The 24,661-nt window shown below is 50.7% G+C and overlaps 1 protein-coding gene across 1 annotated transcript; it reads right to left on the bottom strand.

The window, feature by feature from the left end:
* Window positions 1–11,748: 11,748 nt before the first annotated feature.
* SYT3 (synaptotagmin 3) lies at window positions 11,749–24,173 on the bottom strand. Its single transcript, XM_077130958.1, has 9 exons — window positions 23,971–24,173; window positions 22,516–22,686; window positions 18,878–19,400; window positions 16,348–16,729; window positions 15,722–15,940; window positions 14,146–14,266; window positions 13,771–13,942; window positions 13,545–13,677; window positions 11,749–11,814 (listed from the first exon to the last, which is right to left on the bottom strand). Exons 2-9 carry the CDS (start codon window positions 22,664–22,666, stop codon window positions 11,749–11,751), a joined length of 1,767 nt encoding a protein of 588 aa, XP_076987073.1. The 5' UTR covers window positions 22,667–22,686; window positions 23,971–24,173.
* Between the last annotated feature and the right edge of the window lie 488 nt (window positions 24,174–24,661).

Below are 24,661 nucleotides of genomic sequence, written 5' to 3'. Positions count from 1 at the left end.
TCCCCACTAGAATCGCTAAACTTAAAAAGACTGACACAACCAAATGCTGGCAAGCAGTGGAAAAGCTCATACACTGCCGGTGGGCGTATGACTTGAAACGATCCCTTTGGAAAAGGGTTTGGCAGCGTCTCCTAAAACTGAACATACACACTCTCTGTGACGGGCAATGACATTTCTAGATGTATTTCCGGTTGGAACACCTATCTCCGCCCACCAAACAACAAATACAATCATGTTCCTCGCAGCACAGTGCGCTTTAGCTCCAAACCAGAAACCACACAAACGTTGACCAACAGTAGAACGGTTAAATAGTTATGGGATATTCACAGAATGCACTGTTGGCTGCAAAGACAATGAGCAATCTACAACAACCAGCAACCACATAGATGACTTTTAAAGGCATCATATTGCGAGAAAGAAGCTAAACACACAGCCGTCCATCCACAGGACTGCAGTTATATGAAATTCAAATAACAGGCGAAATGAGGCTATGGTGTCAGAGACCAAAGTAGATAGAGTAGATAGACAGAGAATGGATAGATGATGGATTGATAGGTAGTTAGATAGATGAAAGAAAGGAAGGGAGGAGGAAAGGGAGGGAGGGAGAGAGGAAAGGGAGGGAGGGAGAGAGAGAGGAAAAATGACAGTGGTTAACTCTGGGGTGAAGGAGCGACCCTAAGGGAATATAAGGGGCTGTAAGGGAGCTTATAATGCCTTCTTTCATGACCCAGGGGCTGATTACGCAGATGAGATGGGTACATTTTTCTGCATGTATATTACGCTTCAATTTAAAAGAACAGTTAAAAAAAAAAAAGCTAGATTTCTGTTGCTTGCAAGGTGAAAAGCTTTGAGTAACGCAAGTGGCCATGCTATTTCGCCCTTTTTCAAATGGGAACTGCAGTAACTTTCCTGTTTTCCCTCCCCCTTTATACACTGCGGCAGGTTGAGAGTGGGTACAGTTTGCATTTAGCCATTAAAGCTCCTGGATCAAGAGAAATTCCATGTGGCCACAGTAAAAGAAATCCCATTACCCAGAGTTAACAGCTTGGAGTTGATACAGGGATTGGATGCAGCTTTGGGTTCCCTCCCTTTGGTTTAGCTCCCTCTGGGGAAGGGGTAAGTATGTCTGCAGTTGCACTTGGGATGGTTGTTTTATGTTAAGTAGATGTATTTATTTATTTAAAAAAATTTTCATTTTGAAATAATTTCAAGCTTACAGAACAGTTGCAAAAATAATACAAAGCCCACTCAAAAATGCCATATATATCCTCCAACCCAGATACCCAGATCCACCAACTTTTACCATTTGCCACATTTGCCATATCATTCATTCATTTTCTCTTCCTTCCTTTCATCCATCCATCCATCCATTCATCCACCCACCCATCTATATCTATGTACCTAATCTCTCTCTATCTGCTGCTCTCTAATTTCTACATATTTGAGAGTAAGTTGTATACATCATCCTCTTTGAACACTTAATACATCCATGTTGCATTTCCTAAGAAAAAGGATATTCAACTTAGGGGATATAAGTGCAGTTATCAAGTTCAAGAAATTTAGCTTTGATACAAAGCTTGCGGTCTATATTCCAGTTTTTTCATGTGTACCAATAATGTTCCTTTGAATCTTTTCTCCTCCGTTATTTGATCCAGTCCAGGATGATGTACTTCACTTAATTGTCATTGTCACTTTGATCCCATTTTATTTATTTATTTTTTAAACTTGTTTTATTGTATAGAATAACATATATACAAAGCAAAGAAATAAAAAAGCGATAGTTTTCATAGCACTCTTCAATAAGTAGTTACAGGACAGATCCCAGAGTTTGTCATGGGCTACCATACCATCCTCTCAGATTTTTCCTTCTAGCTGCTCCAGAACATAGGAGGCTAGAGGGCTTAAATATTTTTTTTATCATCACAATCAACTTTTTTCCTTCTTTTTTTGGTGAAAAATAGCATATATACAAAAAAGCTATAAATTTCCCAGCACAGCACCACAGTTAGTTGTAGAACAGATTTCAGAGTTTGACATGGGTTACAATTTAACAATTTTAGGTTTTTACTTCCAGCTGCTCTAAAATACTGGAGACTAAAAGAGATATCAATTTAATGATTCAGCATTCATATTCATTTTTAAAATTTTATCTTCTCTGTATAACGCCACCATCACTTTTGGAAAGTTAAAAGGCCACGGTGGCTCAGTGGCAGAGTTCTCGCCTGCCATGCTGGAGACCCAGCTTCACTTCCCAGTGCCTGCCCATGTTAAAATAAAAAAGCTAAAAAAAATCAACTGACCATAGATTTGGTGGTCTATTTCTGCACTCTTGATTTGATTCCATTGGTCAGTGCTTCTGTCTTTGTGCCAGTACCATGCGGTTTTGATCACTGTGGCTTTATGATAGGTTTTAAAGTCAGGGACTGATAATCCTCCCACTTCGTTCTTCTTTCTCAGGATGCTAGTCAGGGTCTCTTTCCCTTCCAGATGAATTTGGTAATTAGCTTTTCCAAATCTTCAAAGTAGGTTGTTGGGATTTTGATTGGTACTGTGTTGAATCTGTAGATCAGTCTGGGGAGAATTGACATCTTAACTATGTTCAGCTTTCTATCCATGAGCAGGAAAGTCTTTCCACCTATTTAGATCTCCTTTGATTTCTTTTAGCAATGTTTTGTAGTTTTCTCTGTATAAGTCCTTTACATGCCTAGTAAGTTCATTCCTAAGTACTTGATTCTTTTACTTGCTATTTTGAATAGAATTTTCCCCTTAACTGATTCCTCAGCTAGGCCATGGCTTGTGTATAGAAATGTTACTGATTTTTGCACATTAATTTTATATCTCGCCACCTTGCTGAATTTGTTTATTAGCTCAAGTAACTTTGCTGTAGTTCTCTCGGGATCTTCCAAGTATAGTATCATATCATCTGTAAATAATGAGAGCTTTATTTCTTCCTTTTCAATTTGCATGCCTTTTATTTCTTTGTCCTGCCTGATTGCTCTAGCTAGAACTTCTAGCACATGTTGAGTAATAGTGGTGACAGTGGGCATCCTTGTCTTGTTCCCGATCTTAGGGGGAAAGCTTTCAGTCTCTCTCCATTGAGTGCTATCGGTTTTTATATATTCCCTTTATCATATTGAGGTAGTTACCTTTGATTCCTATCTCTTGGACTGTTTTTTATCAGAAAAGGATGCTGAATGTTGTTGAAAGCTTTTTCAGCATCGCTCGAGATGATCATGTGATTTTTTCCCTTTTGATTTGTTAACATGCTGTATTACATTAATTGATTTTCTTCTGTTGAACCATCCTTGCATTCCTGGTATAAACCCCACTTGGTCATGGTGTATAATTCTTATAATGTGCTGTTGGATTCGATTTGCTAATATTTTATTGAGAATTTTTTGCATCTATGTTCATTAGGGAGATTGGCCTTTAGCTCTCCTTTCTTACAGCATCTTTACCTGGTTTTGGTATTAAAATTATATTAGCTTCATAAAATGAGTTCCTTTTTCCTCAACTGTTTGGAAAAGTTTGAGCAGAACTGGTGTTAGTTCTTTTTGGAATGTCTGATAAAATTCTCCTGTGAAGCCATCTGGTGCTGGGCTTTTCTTTGCCAGAAGATTTTTGATGACTGATTGAATCTCTTTACTTGTAATTGGTTTGTTGAGATCTTCTCTTTCTTCCTGAGTCAGTGTAGCTTGCTTGTGTGTCTCCAGGAATTTGTCCATTTCATCTAAATTGTCTATATTTGTTGGCATATAGTTGTTCATAGTATCCTCTTATGATTTCTTTTATTTCTTCAGGGACTGTGGTAATGCACCCCTTCTCATTTCTGGTTTTGCATCCTCTCTCTTTTTTCCTTGTCAGTCTTGCTAGTGGCCCATCAATTTTATCGATTTTCTCAAAGAACCAACTTTTGGTTTTATTGACTCCTTCTCTTGTTCTCCCATTCATTTATCTTTGGTTTAATCTTTTTTGTTTCTCTTCTCCTATTTACTTTGGGTTCAGTTGGCTTTTTTTTCTCAATTTCCTCCAGGTGTGCTGCTAAGTCGTCTATTTTTTGCTCTTCCTTGTTTTTTAATATAGGCACTTAGAACAACAAATTTCCCTCTCAGCACCGCCTTTGCTGCATCCCATAAATTCTGATAGATTGTATTCTCATTTTCATTTATCTCCAGATAGCTACTGATTTCTCTAGCGATTTCTTCTTTGACCCACTAGTTGTTTAAGAGTGTGTTATTCAATCTCCATATATTTGTGAATGTTCTCATTCTTTGGTGGTTATTGAGATCTAGCTTCATCCTATTCTGATCAGAATAATTTAAATATTTTTAAATTTATAAAGACCTGTTTTGTGCCCCAGCATATGATCTATCTTGGAGAATGTTCCATGAGCACTAGAGAAGAATGTATATCCTTGTGCTTTGGGGTGCAATGACCTATATATGTCGGTTAGGTCTAATTCATTTATCAAGTTATTTAATTTCTCTATTTCCTTGTTGATCTTCTGTCTGATTGTTCTATCTATAGAGGAGAGTGGTGTATTGAAGTTTCCTACTATTGCTGATGAAACATCTATCACTCCCTTCAGTTTTCCCAATGTCAGTCTCATGTACTTTGGAGTTCCTTGATTGGGAGCGTAAACATTTATGATTGTTATATCTTCTTGGTGAATTGACCCTTTAATTAGTACATAGTGTCCTTCTTTGTCTCTTATGATGTCTTTACATTTAAAGTCTATTTTGTCTGATATTAGTATAGCTACTCTTGCTTTCTTTTGGCTATAACTTGCATGGAAAATTTTTTTCCATCCTTTCACTTTCAAACTATTTGCATCCTTGTATCTAAGATGAGTCTCTTGTAAGCAGCATATTGCTGGATTATGTTTCTTAATTCATTCTGACAATCTGTATTTTTTAATTGGTAAATTTAGTCTGTTAACATTCAAAGTTATTACTGAAAATGTGTTTCGTGAATCCGCCATCTTATCTTTTTTATTTGATTTGTCAGATCTATATATTCCTTTTCCCTCTTTCTCTTTGTATTCTTTACATTATCCTTAGCGGTACTCTTCAATTCTGTGCCCCCCTCCAGACCTCCCTCTCTCTTTTATTTTTCAGACAGCAGAACTCTTTTTAGTATTTCTTGTAAGGCTGGTGTGTTAGTTAGATTCAGTTGTCAACTTGGCCAGGTGAGCATACCTAGTCTTGTTGCTGCGGACATAAGCCAATGGTACGTGAACCTCATCTGTTGCCAATTACATCTGCAGTCAGCTAGGAGGCGTGCCTGCTGCAATGAGTGACCTTTGACTTAATTGGTTGGTGCTTAAATGAGAGATTACAATGTAGCCCTGCTAGCAGCTCGGCATTCCTCATCTCAGCACTTGCAGCTCAGCCCAGGCCTTTGGAGATGCAGAAAGAAGTCACCCCGGGGAAAGTTGTTGGAACCCAGGGGCCTGGAGAGAAGACCAGTGGAGACCATCCTGTGTCTTCCACGTAAGAAAGAACCTCAGTGGAAAGTTAGCTGCCTTTCCTCTGAAGAACCAACAAAATAAATCCCCTTTTATTAAAAGCCAATCCGTCTCTGGTGTGTTGCATTCCGGCAGCTAGCAAACTAGAACAGCTGGTCTCTTGTTGATAGATTTCTTCAGGACTTCTTTGTCTGTGAAAACTTTAATTTTTCCCTCAGTTTTTTTTTTTTTTACATGGGCAGGAACCGGAAATCGAACCCGGGTCCTCTGGCATCGCAGGTAAGCATTCTTGCCTGTTGAGCCACTGTGGCCCGCCCTTTCCCTCAGTTTTGAAGGACAATTTGGCTGGATGCAGAATTCTTGGCTGGAAGTCTTTCTCTTTCAGGATGTTGAATATATCATACCACTGCCTTCTCGCCTCCAGGGTGCTAGTTGAGTAGTCCGAACTCAATCTTATTTGGTTTCCCTTGTATGTAGTAGAATGTTTTTCTCTTGCTGCTTTCAGGATTTTCTGCTTCTCTTCAATATTTGACAGACTGATTAGTATGTGTCTTTGGGAAGGCCTTTCTGGATTTATTCTGTTTGGAGTTTGTTGGGATTCTTTGACTCGTATAATTATGTCCTTTATGAGGGTTGGGAGGGTTGTCCCTCATTATATCCTCAGTTATTCTTCCTAGCCCTTTACTCCTCTCTTCTTTCTGGGACACCAGTGATTCTTACATTTGTGTGCTTTGTTTTGTCTTTCATTTCCCAGAGTTACCATTCAATTTTTTCCATCTTTTTTTCTTTGCCATTTGCTGTTTTGAGTCTTTGAAGTCAGTTATACTGTCCTCTATATCACTTATTCTTTCTTCTGTCCCTTCAAATCTGGTGGTGTTGTGCCACTAGTATGCTCTTTATTTGGTCAACAGAGTCTTTAATCTCTGTGATATTGGCTATTTTTCTATTTATTCTTTCAAATTCCTCTTTGTGCTCTTCTACTGTCTTCTTGATCTCCTTTATGTCATTTGCTACCCCACTTATTTGATTAGGTAAAGTTGTTTGAACATCTTTGATTAGTTGTTCCAATGTCTGTGTCTCCTCTGGTGTTTTAATTTGGTCATTAGGCAGGGCTGTATCTCTCTGCATTGTGATCTGCTTAGTGATTTTATGCTGTCATTGTTCCATGTAGATATCCTGATTGATTTACTTTGGGAGTTGATTTCTTTCAGTAGCCTAAGGCCTTGTGTTTGCAGGATGGTTGTACAGCAGGGAGCAGGGCACAGGGTGGAGCACTCAGTGTGGAGATTTGTTTCAGGGCAGGTGTGGGGGCAGTTTGGGGATGTTACGCTGATGCTTGTGAACACAGGTGCCCAGAGACCAGGGAGGATGTTGCTGTGCAGGTGCACCAGTCTGGGGGCATAACCCTGGTGTGCGCTGGTTTAAGGCACAGGGCCCTTTGTGCGCATGTGTAGAGCTGTGGCAGCAGGTCGGCCTTATGCCTTCGTGGATTGGGGGCAGATGTGACCCAGCTGTGCAGGTCGGCACTTTCTCAGAGCTGGGAGGTGAGGCGGAGGGCTGTGCGCACGTGTGGGCCTAGGAGTGACTTAAACTGATCTGCTGCACTCAGGGGGGTGGGGTGGGGTGAGGCTCTGTGACACTATGGGCAGGGGCAGAGGTAGCCTAAGTATGGCGGTCAGTGCCCGCCGCCTTTATGCGCTGGCCACAGCCTGCAGGGAACAGGGAGGGAGCGGTAGCGCTCACAAGGGGTGCAGGAGAGGTGGACTGAGCTGCACTTGGGCATGAGGGGCAAGTATGTGCACTGGGGGCTGGTGGGGTGGGGGCGTCTGGAGTGTGGGGAATGGGAGTGGGTGATGGGGTTCAGGTGTGTGGGGTGTGGGGTGGGTCGCCGGTCACAGGGCTGCGCTGGTGAGGGTAGCACGCCCAAGGAAGGCGGCCTGGCTTACTTCCTAGTCCCATGTTCCCGTCCGCGCACTCCCACGGGCTCCGCGCTTCCCGCCAGGCTCTCAGCTCCTCGGCCTCTGCAATGTCCCAGGTCAGCCACACTCCTGAATTGCCACCTCAGTGGCCCTCCTGTCCCTTCTCTAACTTTTCCGTGGAGCAGCAGTAATCTCGAGCTACTCGAGTCAGCCAGCTTCCCAGAAGTGCCCTGTTCTAGTTTGCTAGCTGCCAGAATGATACCAGAAACGGAATAACTTCTAAAAAGGGGAATTTAATAAGTTGCTAGTTTATAGCTCTAAGGCCGAGAAAATGTCCAGTTAAAACAAGTCTATAGAAATGTCCAATCTAAGGCATCCAGGGAAAGACACCTTGGTTCAAGAAGGCCGATGATGTTCAATGTTTCTTCTCTCAGCTGGAAGGGCACATGGCGAACACGGTGGCATCTGCTGGCTTTCTCATGGCTCTATAAAAAGGGACTCTCTCCAAAATATTTCCTCTTTGGAAGGATTAATGGATGGAGTCACACACAACTCCATGGAAGCTATCTGATCAAAAGTTTCTACCTACAATTGGGTGGGCCACATCTCCATAGGAACAATCCAAAAGCTCCCAGCCAGCAATATTGAATAAAGATTAAAGGACATGGCTTTTCTGGGGTCCACCAGATTCAAAATGGCGCATGCCCCCCTCTCTTTTTTATTTTTAATTGGGGAAACATATATACAACATAAAGTACATATATACAACGTAAATTTTCCCAACTCAGTCACTCCCAAACAGCGGGATTAATCAGTGGAATTAATCACTTTCAAAATGTTATGCTACCTCACCACCACCCATTACTAGAACTTTCCTGTCTCCCCCAACAGAAAGCCTATACCCGTCAGCACTTGTGATGCATTGACTCCTCACTCCCTCCACCCAATCGGAACTCTACTTCCTGCCTTAATGAATCTGCATATTAAGTGGAATCATACAATCATCTGTTCCATGGTGTCTGCCTTATTTCACCCAGCGTGATGTCTTCCAGGTTCATCCGTGTTGTTGCATGTGTCAGAACTTCATTCCTTTTTTATGGCTGGATCATCCTCCATTGCGTGGACAGACCACATTTTATTTATTCATCATCTGCTTGTGGACACTTAGATTACTTCCATCTTTTGGCAATCGTGAATGAAGTGCAAGAATCTGTCTGAGTCCCTGCTTTCAATTCTGTGGGATACAGCCATAGGAGTATAATTTCCAGGTCATATTGTAGTTCTAGGTCTAACTTTTAGAAGGATAATTTTTTTTTCAAAAATCCACTTTGTTGAGGTGTAATTCAGGTACAATAAGATGCACCAATTTTACACATACAGTTCGATGAATTTTGATAAATGTATACAGTTGTGTAACCGTCAGCACGATCAAGATTTACAAACAGTTCTAACAGCTCCAAACGGTCCCTCGTGCCCATTTGCATCCAATCTTCCACCCCCACGCCCCTGGCAACAGCTGATGTGTGTTCTGTCACTGTGCACCAGCTTTGCCTTTTCTACAGTTTCACGTAAATAGACTCACACAGCAGGTCATCGTTTGTGTCTGGCTTCTTTTAGTGGTTTTGAGATTTATCCCATGATGCTGTGCACATTAGTAGCTGCTCCTTTTTATTGCTGAGTAGGATTCCATCTAGACATGCCACAATTTGCTTATGCATTCTGTCAATGGACATTTAGGTGGTTTCCACTCTTCCAGTTTGGGCCATTTTGGATAAAATGGCTGTAGATATCTGTATGGACATATGTTTTTATTTCTCATGGGTAAACACTTGCCAGTCATATGGTAAGTGCCTGATCAACTTTATAAGAAACTGTCAAACTATTTTCCACGGCATCTGTAGAGGGTTGGATGGGGAGGCCCATAAGAGATGTCCATTTCCCAATCCCTGGGGCCTGTGAGTGTGACCTGATATGAAAGGAATCTTTGCAGATGGAAGTAATTAAGGTTAGCCAGACGAGCTCATCCAGGATGTAGGGTGGACCTAAATCCAATGGCAGGTGTCTTTATAAGAGAAAAGCAGAGGGAGATTTGGGAAACAGAGACGCACAGAGGAGAAGGTCACATGAAAATGGATATGTCATTAAGCCAAGGGATTGCCAACAACCAACAGAAACTAGAAAGACACGGAGCGGATTTTCCCTCAGAGCCTTGAAGAAACCACCCTGCTGATACCTTGATTTCCGGCTTCCGGCCTCCAGAACTAGGAGAGAATAGGTGTCTGCTATTTTATGCCAGCCAATTTGTGGCCATTTGTTATGGCAGCCCTAGCAAACTAACAGAGCAGATGTACCACTTTTTGTGGTAGGAGAACTTTGTGAAATGGTGTGCTTGGGGAAAAGGGTGTGATTTAAGTAGCTCAGGGTGGAGCAGAGTAAAATCTGCTACTGGAAGGGACTGTCCCTTGCCTGCTGTCTCGTGATTCTGTTGGGGCTGCCAATCAAGGAACTCCCACGTTCTCCAATAAGAATGCTATGGCTTCCAGGAGAGAGCACGCTTCCCGGTTTCCCAGCAGGATGGGATGGGGGGCCTTCGGGGGCTGTAACCAACCCCAGGTTTAGCTCAGTCCTGCGGGACAGGTCGGAGAGGAGGAGTCAATGAGGGCAGAGGGCTTTCCAAACCCTGTGAGTTGCTCTTTTGGGTTCAGCACTTGGCGTGGTGTGGCCATACAACGGCTAAGCAGGACCAGCCAGAACTCCTTTTTCTGAATTAAGGCTCTTCATTCTGTTTCCTTTGAAATTATTCACCAATCGTGGCAGGTCCTGCTAATTTCTTGTCCAGCAACCAGTCCCCTGTCCATGTTTCCTGGCTGGCAAAGCCCCACACCCCACAAAAAAGACTAAGATTGACCCATGCTTGCTTTCTTAGGCTGCCTTGCAGCTAGGGTGGTCAGAGAACCCCGCTCTGGTAATTGAGTGATAAGGAGAACTCTGCTGGGGGCGGGAGGAGGTAAACACAGATGGGAGGCCCTGTCCACATTTCTAGCTTTAGACGTCACTGTGAGAGAACATAATGTCGGAGCTGCAGACGATGTGTGCTCATGAGAGGAAGGCAAAGTGAGTCTCAGAGATGCCAACCCAGCAGCTGATGTTGCTGAGCAACTGAACTTACCCTGGGACTGTTTGTCTTTGGAAAATTTATTATATGAGCAAAAGAAATCTCTTATCATTTAAGTTTTCAGTCGGGAATTCTATGATTTGCAGCTAAAGACATCGTTCAACAGGTACAGCATCAAAAGCCCAGAGCGCCACACGGCCGTTACTACCATTAAAACCTGCCTGTGAATGAAGCCAGTAAAGTGGAAAGCAGAGCTGAAAGGGTCACTTGGACGCCTGGATCAAGCCATGCCTGAAGTCCCAGTTACATCCCAGACTCTCCACAAATAAGGGTCTTTAGATTCTGTCTGTGGCCTGTGGTAGTTCCATTTTGTCTCCTGTAATCAGAATGGTCCTGGATAATGTGATATTTTAAAAATGAAGACACAGAGAGATCAATTAAGTTGTCCAAGGTCACCCAGCCAGAGAATGAAGTCTGTACATGGACCCCGCACGTTCTAACCCCAGCCTCCTGGTTCCAGAGAGGACACAGCCCCAGGTGGCGCGGGACCCACGGTGTGTGTTTATTCTGGCATCGAGAGTAGCAGCAGTAGGGGTGGAGGGTGATCAGCCCGAAGGGGTGAGGGGGTGGCGACAGAAGGGCGGACACAGGTTGTGTGTCTGGAGGGGCACGGAGGATTGGTCCGCTGACATTCACGACGAGAACGGAGGTCAGGACACCAATTCTTGGACAAACAGCAAAGGGACAGAGAAACAGACAGAGTTTGGGGACAGGGGTCCCCCAGACATGCATGGCCCCTCACCTCAAGGGGGGGCCCCTAGGAAGGGAAGACAGACGCAGTGGGGACTGAACGCCCCCGCCCTGAAACAGGGAGCTGGACCCGCCTGCCCCGGCCCTCACGCCTCTGCGGGCAGGAAGGACGCAGGCCCAGGGCGGCCCTGCACCACGCAGCTCGGACGCTATGGCTTCGAGGAGATGAATTCACCGTCCGGGCAGAAGAGGATGGGGTCCTGAGGGGATCTGGTCCGATTCTGGGCCTGGACCAGACCTGTAGGAAGGGGCGAGGGGAGGCGGAGTCAGAGACGAAGGGCAGTGCCTGCGACCCGTGCAGCTGCGCCACCAGGCCAGGGACCCAAGAATCTGTCCCGAGCCCTCCCCGCTCAGACCCGGGGGTCCCCGGGCCCCACCCCTCTCAGACCCGGGGGGCCAAGTCCCCAACCCCTCTCCCTGGTCTGTCTCCTCACCCCTCACTCTGAGTTCTCTTTCTCTGATAGTCCTTTGCTGCCTTTCGTGAAGCTGGTCAAAGTCTTTTCCTGAAGAGAAAAATCCAGAAGGTTCCCGGTTGGGGACAAAGACAACCAATCAGCAAGGACAAGACGTCAGTCCTGTTTCATTACTTACAACACTCTTTTTTCACTCAGCTCTGAAGTGATGGGGCAGGTGGCGTTTCCACCCCATTCTACCGAAGGTGAAACTAAGAGCTGAAGAAGAGAAGTCACCAGAAATGTGCGGAGAGGCGAGGCTGAGAGACGGGCCCCTGGGGAGCCGCGGGGGGGGGGGGGGCTGGGGGGGGAGGGGCCGGGGGTCAGCTCTGGGTGAAAAGAGTCTCTGGGGTCCCACAGAGCACCTACTGGCCAAAACTTAAGGTCAGGGCCAGGGTCGGGTCTGGGTACAACTTCTTTCTGTTTCCAGGAAACTTCCAGAAAAGTTTGTGGAATGAATGAATGAATGAATGAATGAAGAGAAGAGTAAGTGACAGAAGGAGGGAGGAGCTACCGCCCTGTCCCCCTCCCAGGAGGGTGTTGCCTGGTGCACAATTTCATGGGGCCCCAAAACTCAGGAATCAGGAAAAATAAAATGTTAATTATTTTAGAAAAATAAAAATTAATGCAAAAAAAAATCCAGGATGAACAAAATAGCAATGTTTTAATAAAGGCTGGTCCTGTACCATATCAGAGCCTGAGACAAAATTAAAAGTGCGTGTCCCTATATACTTGTTTTGATGTATTTTTTTGATGGTTAATTTTTTTCAGGGTCATTTAAAAGAGTTGAGAACATACTGAAAAAAAAAATAAAGAAAAGTAAGTATCATATTGAAATTCTAACATTATTTTAAATTTAGATCTAAATTTACCAAATGTAAATTTAGTTTCCTGGTTTTAATGGAAGCAAAATCTCGCCCATCCTATTTTCAAAATCTACTTCTTTATTTTGCTCCTTTTCAAAAGAGAGACAGGGCGTGTGGGGATAATTTCCCCTGATGGACTGATGATCTTAAATGCTTTGGGATTTTTTTGGCATGGGCAGGCTCCAGGAATTGAACCCAGGTCTCCTACATGGCAGACGAGAATGCTGCCACTGAGCCAACGTTGCCCGCTCCCTTAAATGGCTTTTAATTAAAATAACTCACACTTGCTCTCACTGACCCACAAGGCCCCATGTGTCTCCCCCTGTCCCCTGCCCCCTGCTCGCACACCCCTGCCCCTGCAGCCTCCAGCTCTCTGACCTTCGCGACCTCCAGCCCTCTCACCTCGGAGAAGCCCTCTGATCCCCTCATCTAACGGCTGCCCCTCTGCACCCACCCCCAGAGGTCCCCTCTACCTCTGGGACTTTCACCCTTTGGGACAACAGTCCACACATACACAAAAAAACCTGACACTACGCATGTTATGTTGGATGCTGTACAAGGAAATTTTCTGTTCTATTGTATTTAACTCATTCTTTCTTATCTTTTTTTTTTTAATTGCTGCTCCCCGCCCTGGCCACCAGGATTTTCACAGCCTGCTCTTTGCCAAACCCGGCCGCAGCCGGTCACCCTGTTTCTTTGCCGCATCTGTACGGAGCCTCGTGGCTGATGACAGCGGCTGGGCCCAAGCTCAAGACATGGCCGGACCCTCGCGCGGGCGCCGGCCCGGGTAGAGGTGAGCCCGGCCCAGAGAGGCTCAGTGACTTGCTCGAAGTCACACAGCGAAAGAGGGTGGAGCTATCCCGGAGCTGGGATCGGGGGTCGAGAGAGTGGGGAGGGGCGGGGGCGGGCACGCACCTCCACCAGCTGGTGCCAATGCTCCACGGGCTTGCGGGGGTTGGCCAGCATCTCCGCCCAGTGCTCGCGGCCGTGGGGGTCGGCAGCGTCGGGTCCCACGCGGCACACGCCGATCACCTCGTTGTGCCCGATGCTGGGGCGGGATGGGGGGATGAGGGGGCGAGCGGTGAGCGCCAGGAGGGGGAGGGGGAAAGGGGGGAGGGAGGGGGTGCCGCGAGCCCCTTACCAGTCGTAGTCCACTACCGCGATGCTGAGCCCCACGTTCTCCACGCTCTCGGGGGCCACGTCGAACACCAGCGCCTCGTTGTACGTGGGGTTCAGGGTGTTCTTTTTGATGGACGTTTTCCGCTTCTTCAGACGCCGCCCCTCGCTGATCAGAGAGGCCTTCACGTAGGGGTCTGTGGGGGGTGGGAGTGGAGAGTCCAGACCGGCGAGCTTCCAGAGGCCCCAGCCCCTCCCCCCTCAGGCCCAGGGGTCCAGGCCCCAGCCCCTCCTCAGATCCCGGGACCCCAGCCCCTCCCCCCTCAGACCGGGACCCAGGCCCCCAGCCCCTCCCCCTCAGGACCCAGGGGCCCAGCCCCTTTGCCTCCCGGGGACGCGCCTGAGAAGCCGGTGAGGTCCATCGCTTTGAGGTTAGAGGCTTTGATGATGGTCACGGTGAGGCGTCCGGCCGTGGGGAGGTAGCAGAGTGAGAAGTTGAGCTCCCCAAGATCTGCCTTTTCCTGCGGTTGGGGGAAGGGCTGAGACAATGCCCTGCCTCCGTCTCCCCTGTTGCTCCCCCGCTGTCCTCTCTCTCTCCCGCCCCGCCCTCACGCGGTCCCTGGCTCTCCTCCCTGCCGCCCAGGGCTCAGGCTTCCAATCCACTTAACCATCTGACTCCGGGCCAAGGCCTGGCAACTCCGCAGGGCGGCCTTCCCCACCCACCCTCCGGGATGTCACAGCCTATTTGCTCTGCAGGGAGGATGGCAAGACGCTGGGGGTGGAGGAAGGGAGAGAGAGACAGCCAGAAAGAAGGGGAGTCCCAAAGCTAGAGAGACTCAGAAAGGCAGCAATCTGAGTGACAGCCTAGTCAAGGAGCCCCCCAGGATTGTCTGGGTCCCCAGGTCCTGATTCTGGAGAGAAGTTGTTGAAGGAATGAAGGAAAAAATGAATGAGTGAGGACATCAAGTGATAATGAGGGGGTGAAGAAATGAGGAGCCAGACACAAGGAGACACCGACAGTGCCCTCGGGGGACTGCAACGGGAGCGGGTGGGGCTGGGGGGCCAGGAGGGGCCCTGGGAGCTGGAAACCCTTGAACCAGGCACCTGGTTTAACTCTATCTTTGTAAAGATGGGGAAACTGAAAAGAGTTTCAAGTTTCCCTCAGAGAAGGGAAGGAACTTGAGCATGGTCACCACTAAGATAGAGCTTAAACTACCCCTCTGCCCTCCCCGACCCCCACAAACATGAACTGTGACCCCAAGTTGGTAGAGAGGTGGAAATTCATCCACTGGAACGGGGAGAGCCGAGGAGTTGGGGGGCGGGGCCTGGGGTTTGGAGGGGCGGAACGGGTCAGGATATCCCACAAAGACCAATAAGCAAGGTGCCAGGGGGCAGAGGTCATAAGAAATGGAGGGGCCAGTGCAATGCTGGGGACAGGGGATCCCAGGATGCCTGGGAAAGGAAGGGTCAGCATAGCAGAGTTTGGGAGTCGGGATGAATAATGCACAAATTCAAAGACTGGGGATACCTGGGGTTTAGGGAGTCTGGGAATTGGGAAGGCAGGAGGTGGCCAGTTAAAGAAAGTTGGGAAAACAAAGGCCCAGGAACCGTGGGCTCCGGAATTTGGAGGGTCAGAGGGGAGAAGTCACGGCATCACGGCCTGAGGTTGAGATTGGGTAAGGCAGCAGGGGTGGGGGGTGTCTGTGTCATCTCAAGTCACCATCAGAAGGTGTGGGGGGCGGTTGTCCACTGTTGGGGGATCTGGGGTTAAAATGTGACAAAGTGGGGGGCATGGATGTCGGATATTGGAGTTTGTTCTTGTTTCTATGTTTGAGATATTCCGTAATGCCATACAATTTAAACGAAAAAGTCAGGGCACATGGTAGAAGGGCATGAGGCCTGCGGCCGCCCGGGGAGGGGCCCGGGACCCCCAGGGAGTGGGGGGAAGGGGCCCGTCGGCCGCGGGGACTACTGACCGAGCCACCCTCCACGATGTCCCTCCAGAGCGGGCGGTCGGGGGGCTGCTCGGCCAGTTCCAGGAGGTTGTCCAGCACCACCTGGCCGATGAGGTCGTGCCGGGAGAAGCGGTCGAAGTCGTAGACGCTGAAGTGCAGTTTGCGCTGGGCCAGCTCGGCCAGGGGCACCGAGAACTGGAAGGTCTCGTTGAACACGGGATTCAGCGTCTTCCTGTGCACCTGGCAGGTGGTGGGCAAGGGAGATGGCACCGTGCCTCCAAGCCCCTCCCCCTCAGACCCGGGGATCCCCCAGCCCCCCTCAGCCCCGGGGGTCCCCCAGCCCCCCTCAGACCCGGGGGTCCCCCAGTTCCCCCCTCCCTCAGACACGGGGGTCCCCCAGCCACTCCCCCCTCACACCTGGGGGTCCCCCAGCCCCCCCTCCCTCAACCCGGGGGTCCCCCAGTCCCTCTGCCTTCAACCCAGGGGTCCACCAGCCCCCCTCCCTCAGACCCCAGGGTCCCCCAGACCCCCCTCCCTCAGACCCGGGGGTGCCCCAGCCCCCCCCTCAGGCCCTGGGGTCCCCCAGCCTTCCCCTCCCAGACCCGGGGCTGCGGGCCCCCCATGCCCAGCCGCGCCCCACCCGGGACCTTGGTCTGGAACTTTTTCTTGCGGTCGGGCAGCAGGTAGATCTTGACGTAGGGGTCGGAGAAGCCGTTGGAGTCCTTGGCAGGGAGGTCCAGGGCCTGCAGCACGCGCACCACCAGCTGGTCGGAGCCGTAGAGGTAGCGCAGGGCGAAGCTGATGCGGCCGCACGGCGCCCCCGCCTCTCCGGCCCCCAGGGCCCCGCCACCCCGCCGGCCACCCGGCCCCGTCCCCTGGTACAGCTCTGGCTTGATCTGCCCGATGAGCTTGGCCTTTTCCTCGCCGCCCGGCAAGGGCAGGGGCAGGGCGGGCGGCCGCTCCTCACTGCCCGGGTCCGGCTGGGCGGTCAAGGTCTGCTGGGTGAGGGGTCGCGGAAGGGCCGGGTACCTGCGGTGAGGTGGGGAGAGCAAGATGGGGTCAGCACCCCCCTACCCTTGTGTCCCGGAAGACCGGGGAGACGTCCTGCCTCCTCCCTACCTTGGCTCAACCCCTCGCAGCCAGGTGGCCACAAATCCCCGTCCTTGCTGTGTGGCCTTGAGGAAGTCACTGGCGGTCTCTGAGCCTGTTTCTGTATCTGGAGGGGGTTATCCTTGTGTCCAACCTCTCTCCAGCCCAGCCTGCACCAGCTTCCAGGAACCTCCTCCTGAACTTTGAACTGGTACCCTTGAACCCAGAACAACCTCTCCCTGGACCCCTGAGCACCCCCTCAACCCAGACCCTCTCTGAACCCTCATCTGCTTTCTCCAAATCTCACCAACCTGTTACTTCCTGGAATCTGGAGACCCAGATTCCAATGTCTCTCCACAGGCTGGTGTCGAGGACTCCAGCTCAGTTTCACTCATCAGACCCCACACACCCACACAGACATTCCCCCCTACACATCTGCTGAGCTCTTGCCTTGCTTCAAACCTGTTCTTCCTCCAGACCACCTGTGGTCCACTGAGACCTACACATCATCCTCACCACTTCTCCCTCACTACCCAAATCCTTTCTCTCCTGTCTCCCGAATTTCCCCATCCACACAGTCTCTGCCCGGCTTGGTACTGTCCCACCAGAGGGGAGAATCCCCGTGACCAGGCCCATAGCAGTGACAGAGCTCAACAGGCAGGGCTAACCAGCAGCCCCAGCTGTGCTAAGATTGGGGGGGATGGGAGAGCTCCAAGCTGTGGAGATGGGTGCAGAGGGAGAGGGGACATCAGTAGTGGATCATTTGGCCTCTCCTTGCTTGCAAAATGACTTTGAGCTGGTCATTTGTCCCTCTCTGAACCTCAGTTTTTTCATCTGTATATTGTGGGGTGGGGTGCTTAGCCCCGTGAATTCATTCACCTCTGGAATGCTTCCTTTTGACCTCCAACTCCATTTCCCATGAGTCCCTGGGACCCTGGCCAACACCCCTCGGAGGCTGTTTTCCCCTGGACGCTACCCCAGGACCAAAATCAGCTCAGTGCTTCCCTCCAATCCCCTCCTCTTCCAGGGTCCTCACCTCGGAATGCCCCACTACCTACCCAGGCACCTGGCCAGCTTCCTGCTTCTAGATTCCCTCTACCCCACCCCCTCCTCTCCATCTTCATGACCCCAGCCCTAGCTCAGGCCTCATCCTTTCCCACCTGGACTCAGCCTCTAGTCTGCCTTCCACGTGGCCCAGAGCTGCTCCTGTTCCTGCCCTACCTACAGACCTGTGTGGCTCCCCAGTGCCCCCTGGACAAAATGACCCAGCCCCTCAGGCTGGCTCTTGAGGCCCTGTGTGGTCTGGACCCCCACATCCACAGCCTCTTCCTTGAGTTTGTTTTCAAACTTTCTCTCATGCCATGGTGACTTCTGGTGGTTCCCAGAATGCACTGAGACCTCCTTGCCCTCTCCCCTTTGCACAGGCTGTTCCCTCTGCCTAGAATGCCCAGCTCACACCTGACCTCTTCCCTGGCTAACTCTTCCCGCCAGGTCTCAGCAGAGACACAACCACCTCCAGGAAGCTTGCAGCCCCCTCCCAGAAGGGAATTAGTGGCTTCTCAGCACCCAAGCTGCTGAACTGCTACACTGACCAGGCCATGTGGGACAGCATATTGGGCAGTCCATCTCCCCAAGACAGTGAGTCACTGCAAGCAGGGCAGGTCTGCCATACTAACCCCTCTTTTCCAAGTACATATCAGGCACTTAAAATATATGTGCAGAATGAGGAATGATGCACAAATGAACTCCAGGCCTCACTACTTGGGGTGAAAGGGATGAATTGCCTGTGTCTCAGGGACTTGGGGGTCTAGCCCTCATTCTCTTCTACTTTTCTGGCCCTGGAGTCCAGGACCCCAGCCTCCTCCTCCTTCAGACTCAGGTATCAGGACCTCCCACTTCTCCACCCTTAGACCTTTGGGACCTGTTTTCCTAAGGTCCAAGGGTCTGGGATTCCAGTCCCTTCCTGACCCAGGACTCAGGACTCCAGTCTCCTCCTCCCCCAGGACTCAGGAGAGACATAAATGGGAAACAGACACAGACAATGATCAGGAGTTCATAGTGGACCCCCAGCCCAGTAGTGTCTCTTACCTGGTGGTTGGTGCCAGGCTTGTGACCTGCTGATGTGACTGAGCACTGGGCAAGCCCCCACTGGGAGGCAGGAGGAGCAGTCCTGAGCCTCCCCCGCCCTCAGAGGGCAGCTCAGGGGACGTCTGACTCGGTTTGACCCCAACAGCCACCGCAGCTGCTGCAGCCTCTGGATACGAGTCCATGTCCAAGTAGGAGGGTTCAGGGGGGTCTGAGCCCCCCAGGCTACCAGGTTCAAGCAGCTCGGCGAAGGGCGGGTGGTGGGCAGTGTGGGCATGGTGATGTGGGCCACCCAGCAGAGGGTGGCCCCCCAGGCCAGCCCCCAGGTGGTGCCCGCCACCGCCAACCAGGCCAGCCAGCCCAACCCCAGGGCCTAGGTCTTTGCGCAGGGGGCCACCGCCCACTGCTGAGCCTCCCTTGTCCCGCCAGGGCACCCAGCATAACTTCCAGGACACGAAGAGGGAGACGCCCAGAAGGACAATGCCACAGAATGTCACGATGACTGATAGCAGGCTCACAGAGATGTCTGGAGAAGGCAAGGACAGAGGTCAGGGTCAGGGTCAAAGTTCATTCACCCACCACTGTCTCCAAGCAGCTAACCCTTAGCATTTGCCACTCATTGTCCTAAGCATTTTACGTGTATTACTTAATTTAGACTCCACAGTCCTATGAGGTAGGTGAGTCTATATAACCATTTTAAAGAGGAAACGAAGCATAGCAAAATCAAGTGACTTGTATGAGGCAGTAAATGGCAGAGCTGGGATTCGAATCCAGCTCCCCATCTTTAGATTTTATTCTCTTAATCACTAGCCCACACTACCTCTCTAGAAGAGCAAAACATCTAAGGTTGGACCAATAAAGAGGGCAGGTAGGGTTCAAACCACGTCTGGCTGTGTGGCCTCAAAGAACATATCTTAACCTCTCTGAGCCTTAGAGTTCTCTTTTACCAAAGAGGAGTAAATCAGCCCTACCTCTTAGAATGGTTTTAAGGAATGCAGAAAAAAATGTCCAGAATATCTTCAGGATACAACAGAAAAGTTTTATAGACCGTTGACTATGTGTTATTATCACCATTTTCCACAGAAGTCACCTGCTGAAAGTCACACAGCTAGTAAGTGGTGGAGCCAGTACCTGAACCTTAGATGCCTGGGTCCAGAGCCCATGATCTTAGTCATTATGCTACATTAGCACCTCCCAGCAAGTGCTAGATGCTGTTGTGCATTATACTATAACACTTCCAAATAAACAGTAGTTCCAATGTGAATTTTTACTAGAAAAATAAACACTATTGTTGTCGCCCCATGCATCCCAAACCACCCACACCACAGCTGATGCTACAGGGTACTATTATGTGTTTCATAACACATAGAAACCCATGTGCAGCCAATTCCTTGCAAACAAAGGTTTCCAGCACATTCAATAATTGGTACCAGGAGTGGGGTTTTCCAGAAAAGATCTTTAAGGAATTGTGACTTGGGGCCCAGTATAGGGGAGGGGGATTGACTCCTGGGTCTCAGCAAGCCAAAGTGCAGGGGGAAATCCTGCTCCATCTAGATGGCAGACTGTGATGGAGAAGCAGGTAAGTAAGCCATTGCCAGCGAGGAGAGTGATGGCACGGCTGTGTCCCATGAGTCCAGGTAAAAAGTGGCAGGAAGGGGGTGCCTTCTGGTCCTGGACTATGCCGTGAACCTACATAAGTCAACAGTCTGTGGTGTTAAGCCTCAGGAAAGACTGTATCCCATTTTACAGATGAGAAAACTGAGGCTCTGAGAAACAGGAAGTGACCCAGCAAGACCATAGACCAGGCAGTAGCAGAACCCTGAGTCTCATTCCCCCCACTTTGGGTGCCCCTTCCTAAGTGATGAGTGTCTGCTGAGTGTTCTGGGGGTCTGGGGGCCTGTTAGAAACCAGAGGCAAGAGCTTTTCCAGCTCCTTTCTACCGTTACACCCTAAACATGGGAAACATTGAGGAAGGGGAGTGATCTGAGGGGACTGGGAGAAAAATTGAACAGATCTTCTACCCCACTGCCAGCCTGACCCTGACCCCCCTCTCCCAGTCAAAGCACCCATCCCCCAAGCCCTGACAGATTTCCCATTCCCTTCTGCCCAGCGGGGGTGCAACGTGGGCTTGGAGAAGCAGTGACGTTGACAGGAGAGGACTGACCTCAACTTTGCCCAAAGAAAGGTCTGGCTCTTGACCAGCTCCAGCTTGGTCCCCTCTGAGCCTGGGACTGTCCTGCCTGATAAGAGGGCATGTGTTTACCTGGGGCCGTGGGACACGCCTCCTCATCTTATGCCAACGTGTGAGTTATGGTGGGGGCCTTGGGCCACATGGTATCAGGGGCCGGAGACTGAGGACAGCCATGCCTACAGAAAAGCCCTGGGCCCCAGGCTCAGGTGAGCTGCCCTGGTTGGCGATACTCCATGTGTGCTGCCACATGTCAGCGCCGGCAGCATGACTCCCCTGGGAGAGGACAGCTGGCAGCTCACGCCTGAGTCCCCCTGGGCCCTTTTCTCTTGGCTGATTTTAATCTGGATTCTTTCACTGTAATAAACCATACCCATAAATGTAATGACAGCTTTTCTGAGTGCTGCAAGTCCTTCTGGAGACTCTTTGAACCGCAGGATGGTCTGGAGAAGCCTGAACCTGCAGGAGTTTGTAGGCTACTCTGGGTCAAATTCTGGTTCCACTACCTACACGGTGTGTGAGACTCTGAGCAAACAATGGCAGCGCATCTGGAAATGGTTTACTGGCAGGGCCCAGCTCATGGCATTGTCCCCAGGTGGCCTTCATGTGAGATGTCAAGCCCTGCCCGGGTCTTCGGCAAGGGGGACTGTTGTCACAACCTCCCAGCACATTCAGCCTAGGGTTATGGCTGATAATGTTTTCTGGCTTTCCGAACTCCACTGCTCCTAAGCCATGTGGCCTCGGGTAGTGTGTGTGTGTGTGTGTGTGTGTGTGTGTGTGTGTGTGGCTTCCCCCTTTTGAGCCTAGGTTTCCTCCATTATATGCAGGGGGGAACTATTTGCATCCCAGTGGATCATTGCGAGTAGTTGGTGAAATGTGCAAAGAGCTGGAGAGCTGCTTGCAACACAAGAGGCGCTCAGTCAGTAAATCCCAACACTTTCTGAAAGGCCACTGTGTGCTGGCACTGCTATAAGCATGTCATATATGTTATGTCATTTGAGTCTCTCCGTAGTCTGTGAAATTGTCACTATAATTGTCCTCATTTTCCAGATGAGGAGACTGAGACACAGAGGCAGAGTCACTTGCCTAAGGCAACCCAGTTAGTAAGAGAGGGAGGTAGGGGTGGGATATGAACCCAGACAGTCTGACTCCGGAGTCTGTCCCTTTAACCACCATGCAAGATGCACAGGCATCTGAAAGGGATATTTGGGGTGGGGATGGGGGGTGGAGGGCAGCTCAGGACAAAAACCCAAAAGGTCAAGAGTCAAATGGATTGCACACCTCCTCCTTAAATCAGAGGATTAGGGAGCCAACAGCAGGCAGAATGGAGGCAAGACTCTAGGAAGGACTGGCCCCACAGGGAATAGAAAGCTGAATGGGCCTGCCCAGAATCTCCAAAAGCCCCAGCTGCAGCAGAGGCAGGTGGCTGACCGAGCCGGCTGGGGGTGCTGACCTGCATCTGGGCCCCGGGGGTAGCCTCGGATCCTCAGGTCATTGAACTCCTGGCACCTGTCGCTGGTGTCGGCGTCTCGGACCCGCGCGCAGAGGTCCGAGACCAGGATGAGTGCCCGCCGGCAGAGGTCATCCTCGTAGTCTCCCGACATGACGGCCGGCGGGGCCTGTGCTTGGGAGGGGCGGGGCAGGGGTGCAAAGATAGAGGCGGAAGGAGGAGGAGGGAGAAGGGAAGGACAGGCAAGGGGACAGAGATTAGGGATGTACAGATGAGAGGATGGCCTTTAGGGGTGGACAGACAATAAGGCGGAAACAGGGACAAGACAAATAAGGGAGATCAGTGTGAATGGACAAGGGGACAGAGAATAGGGCATATGGCCTTGGCGGAAGAGACTGGGCAGGCCAGTCCAGGGGCAGAGATGAAGGATGCACAAATAAAGTGGTAGGGAGACAGGAGACGAAGATCAGGGGTGCACAGATAGCGGGACAGAATTTAGGGAGGGACGTGATGTTTGTTCATTCATTCAACAAACATTCCTTAAGCACTAACTATGCACGAGGCACTGCACTGCCCAGTGCAGACAGAGCAGGTTGTGAGGGATGTCTCATCAAAAGAACCTGGGAGGACATGACTGACAGTAACTGATAAGAGGTTGGCCAGGGCTCTCTGAGACCTGAAGGGAGAGATGGGGCTGGCCGTGGGCAGTGGGTGGTCGGGCTGGGGCTGGGAACAGCATAAGCAGGGATCCAAGGCAGAAAGGGGGCTGGGAGCCTGAGGAATGGGGAGGAGGTGGGTTGGGATGGGCAGGGTGAGGGCCAGGAGAGAGGGATGGACAGGGCTAGAAAGAGGAGTGGGGCAGTGTGGATGGGGCTGGGGACACAGGATGGAGAGAGGGGGCCTGAGTTGAGGGAGGGAGAGATGGGGGAGGGGTCAGAGATCATGGGAAGGGCAAACTGGGGCCTAGGGTGGAGGGACAGATGAACAGACAGACAGAAGGAGGACCGAGGATGGAGACTTGGGATGGACAGCAAGAAAGGATGGGCTGGGCTGTGATTCTTGGGGGTGTGATTCTTGGGGCTGAGAGACAGCGGTGGACAAAGGGGCAGTGGCAAGGAGGACAGAGGAGTGGGGACAGAGAGATCTTTGAGAGAGAAGAAACAGTGGCCAGGTGGATGGATGGAGTGCAGAAATAAAGGACAGAAGGACAAACAGATAAGGTCCAGGAATCACAGACGAACAAAGGCAAAAAGAGGAGCTGGGGAGACCGACATGGGTCCAGTAAGGAAGGATGGTTGAGGGCATAAATGAGAGGGGACCGGGAGAAAGAGGTGGTTGGAAGGGGTGTGCAGGGGAAATTAGGGACAGACAAATCTGGGCTTAGGGATGGACAGGTGTTGTGGGGGGTGGGGGTGGTGCAAAAGGCCGGGACTCGGAGACAGGCATGGTCTGACTCACCTGCTCTTATCCCTGCCGTGTCCTGGGAGGCAGCCGAGGCGGCGGCGGGCGGCAGCCCATGGGGGTTGTAGGGCGGTCGAGGGGCTGCAGACCCGTCCCCACGCTCCGGGCGCTGAGAAGGGGTGCCGGATCTGCGGACCGTAGCCAGAAGCAAAAGCCCAGTCGGAGACTCACATCTTGCCCTACCTGGGCCAGCTGCCTGACCCCAGGCGACCCCCCGGCATCCAGTCCCCCCTCCCGTTTCTGGGCCCCCAGGTCCCGTTAGGAGCGCGGAGACTACAACTCCCGGCAGCCCTCGCGCTCGCGCCGCTGCGGCTTCACAGACCCGGCGCCGCAGGCGCTCCTGGGAATTGAAGTCCGCGATGCCTCCCCGGGCTGCAGAGAGGATGGGAATATTTTTTGGGGGGCGGGGGCGCGGGTTAAGATGCCGGGGTACCAAGGCGCTGCAGGGGAGGGGGACGATGTCCGTGACCTCGAGAGGCCGCGGATTCCTAAATCCTTGGGGTCATGGAAGGGGTAAACGACCGCCACGCCGGGGTATGATTGGACGAGGCGTGGGGTACACCTAGGTAGCTCGGGACCCCCTTTCTAGGGCCACGTGCCCCTCCCCCGGGGCGGCCAGCGAGCGCTGCAGCACTCCCACTCCCCGGCCCGGGATCCGCGCCTCTGCACCTACCCTGCCCCTACGCGC

Source organism: Tamandua tetradactyla, chromosome 16 (genome assembly GCF_023851605.1).
Source record: "Tamandua tetradactyla isolate mTamTet1 chromosome 16, mTamTet1.pri, whole genome shotgun sequence".
Taxonomy (NCBI): domain Eukaryota; kingdom Metazoa; phylum Chordata; class Mammalia; order Pilosa; family Myrmecophagidae; genus Tamandua; species Tamandua tetradactyla.
The sequence above is the reverse complement of the archived record's forward strand: the minus strand, read 5'-3'. Positions and strand labels throughout refer to the sequence as shown.

What these genes read in the sequence shown, in the direction of transcription:
- SYT3 (XM_077130958.1), bottom strand. Translation starts at nt 22,666, where the DNA reads ATGTCGGGAGACTACGAGGATGACCTCTGCCGGCGGGCACTCATCCTG. An exon ending in AGAAAAAGTTCCAGACCAAG is followed by an intron (nt 15,941 to 16,347) that starts GTCCCGGGTGGG and finishes ACCACCTGCCAG; the next exon opens with GTGCACAGGAAGACGCTGAA. An exon ending in GGACCTCACCGGCTTCTCAG is followed by an intron (nt 13,943 to 14,145) that starts GCGCGTCCCCGG and finishes CACCCCCCACAG; the next exon opens with ACCCCTACGTGAAGGCCTCT.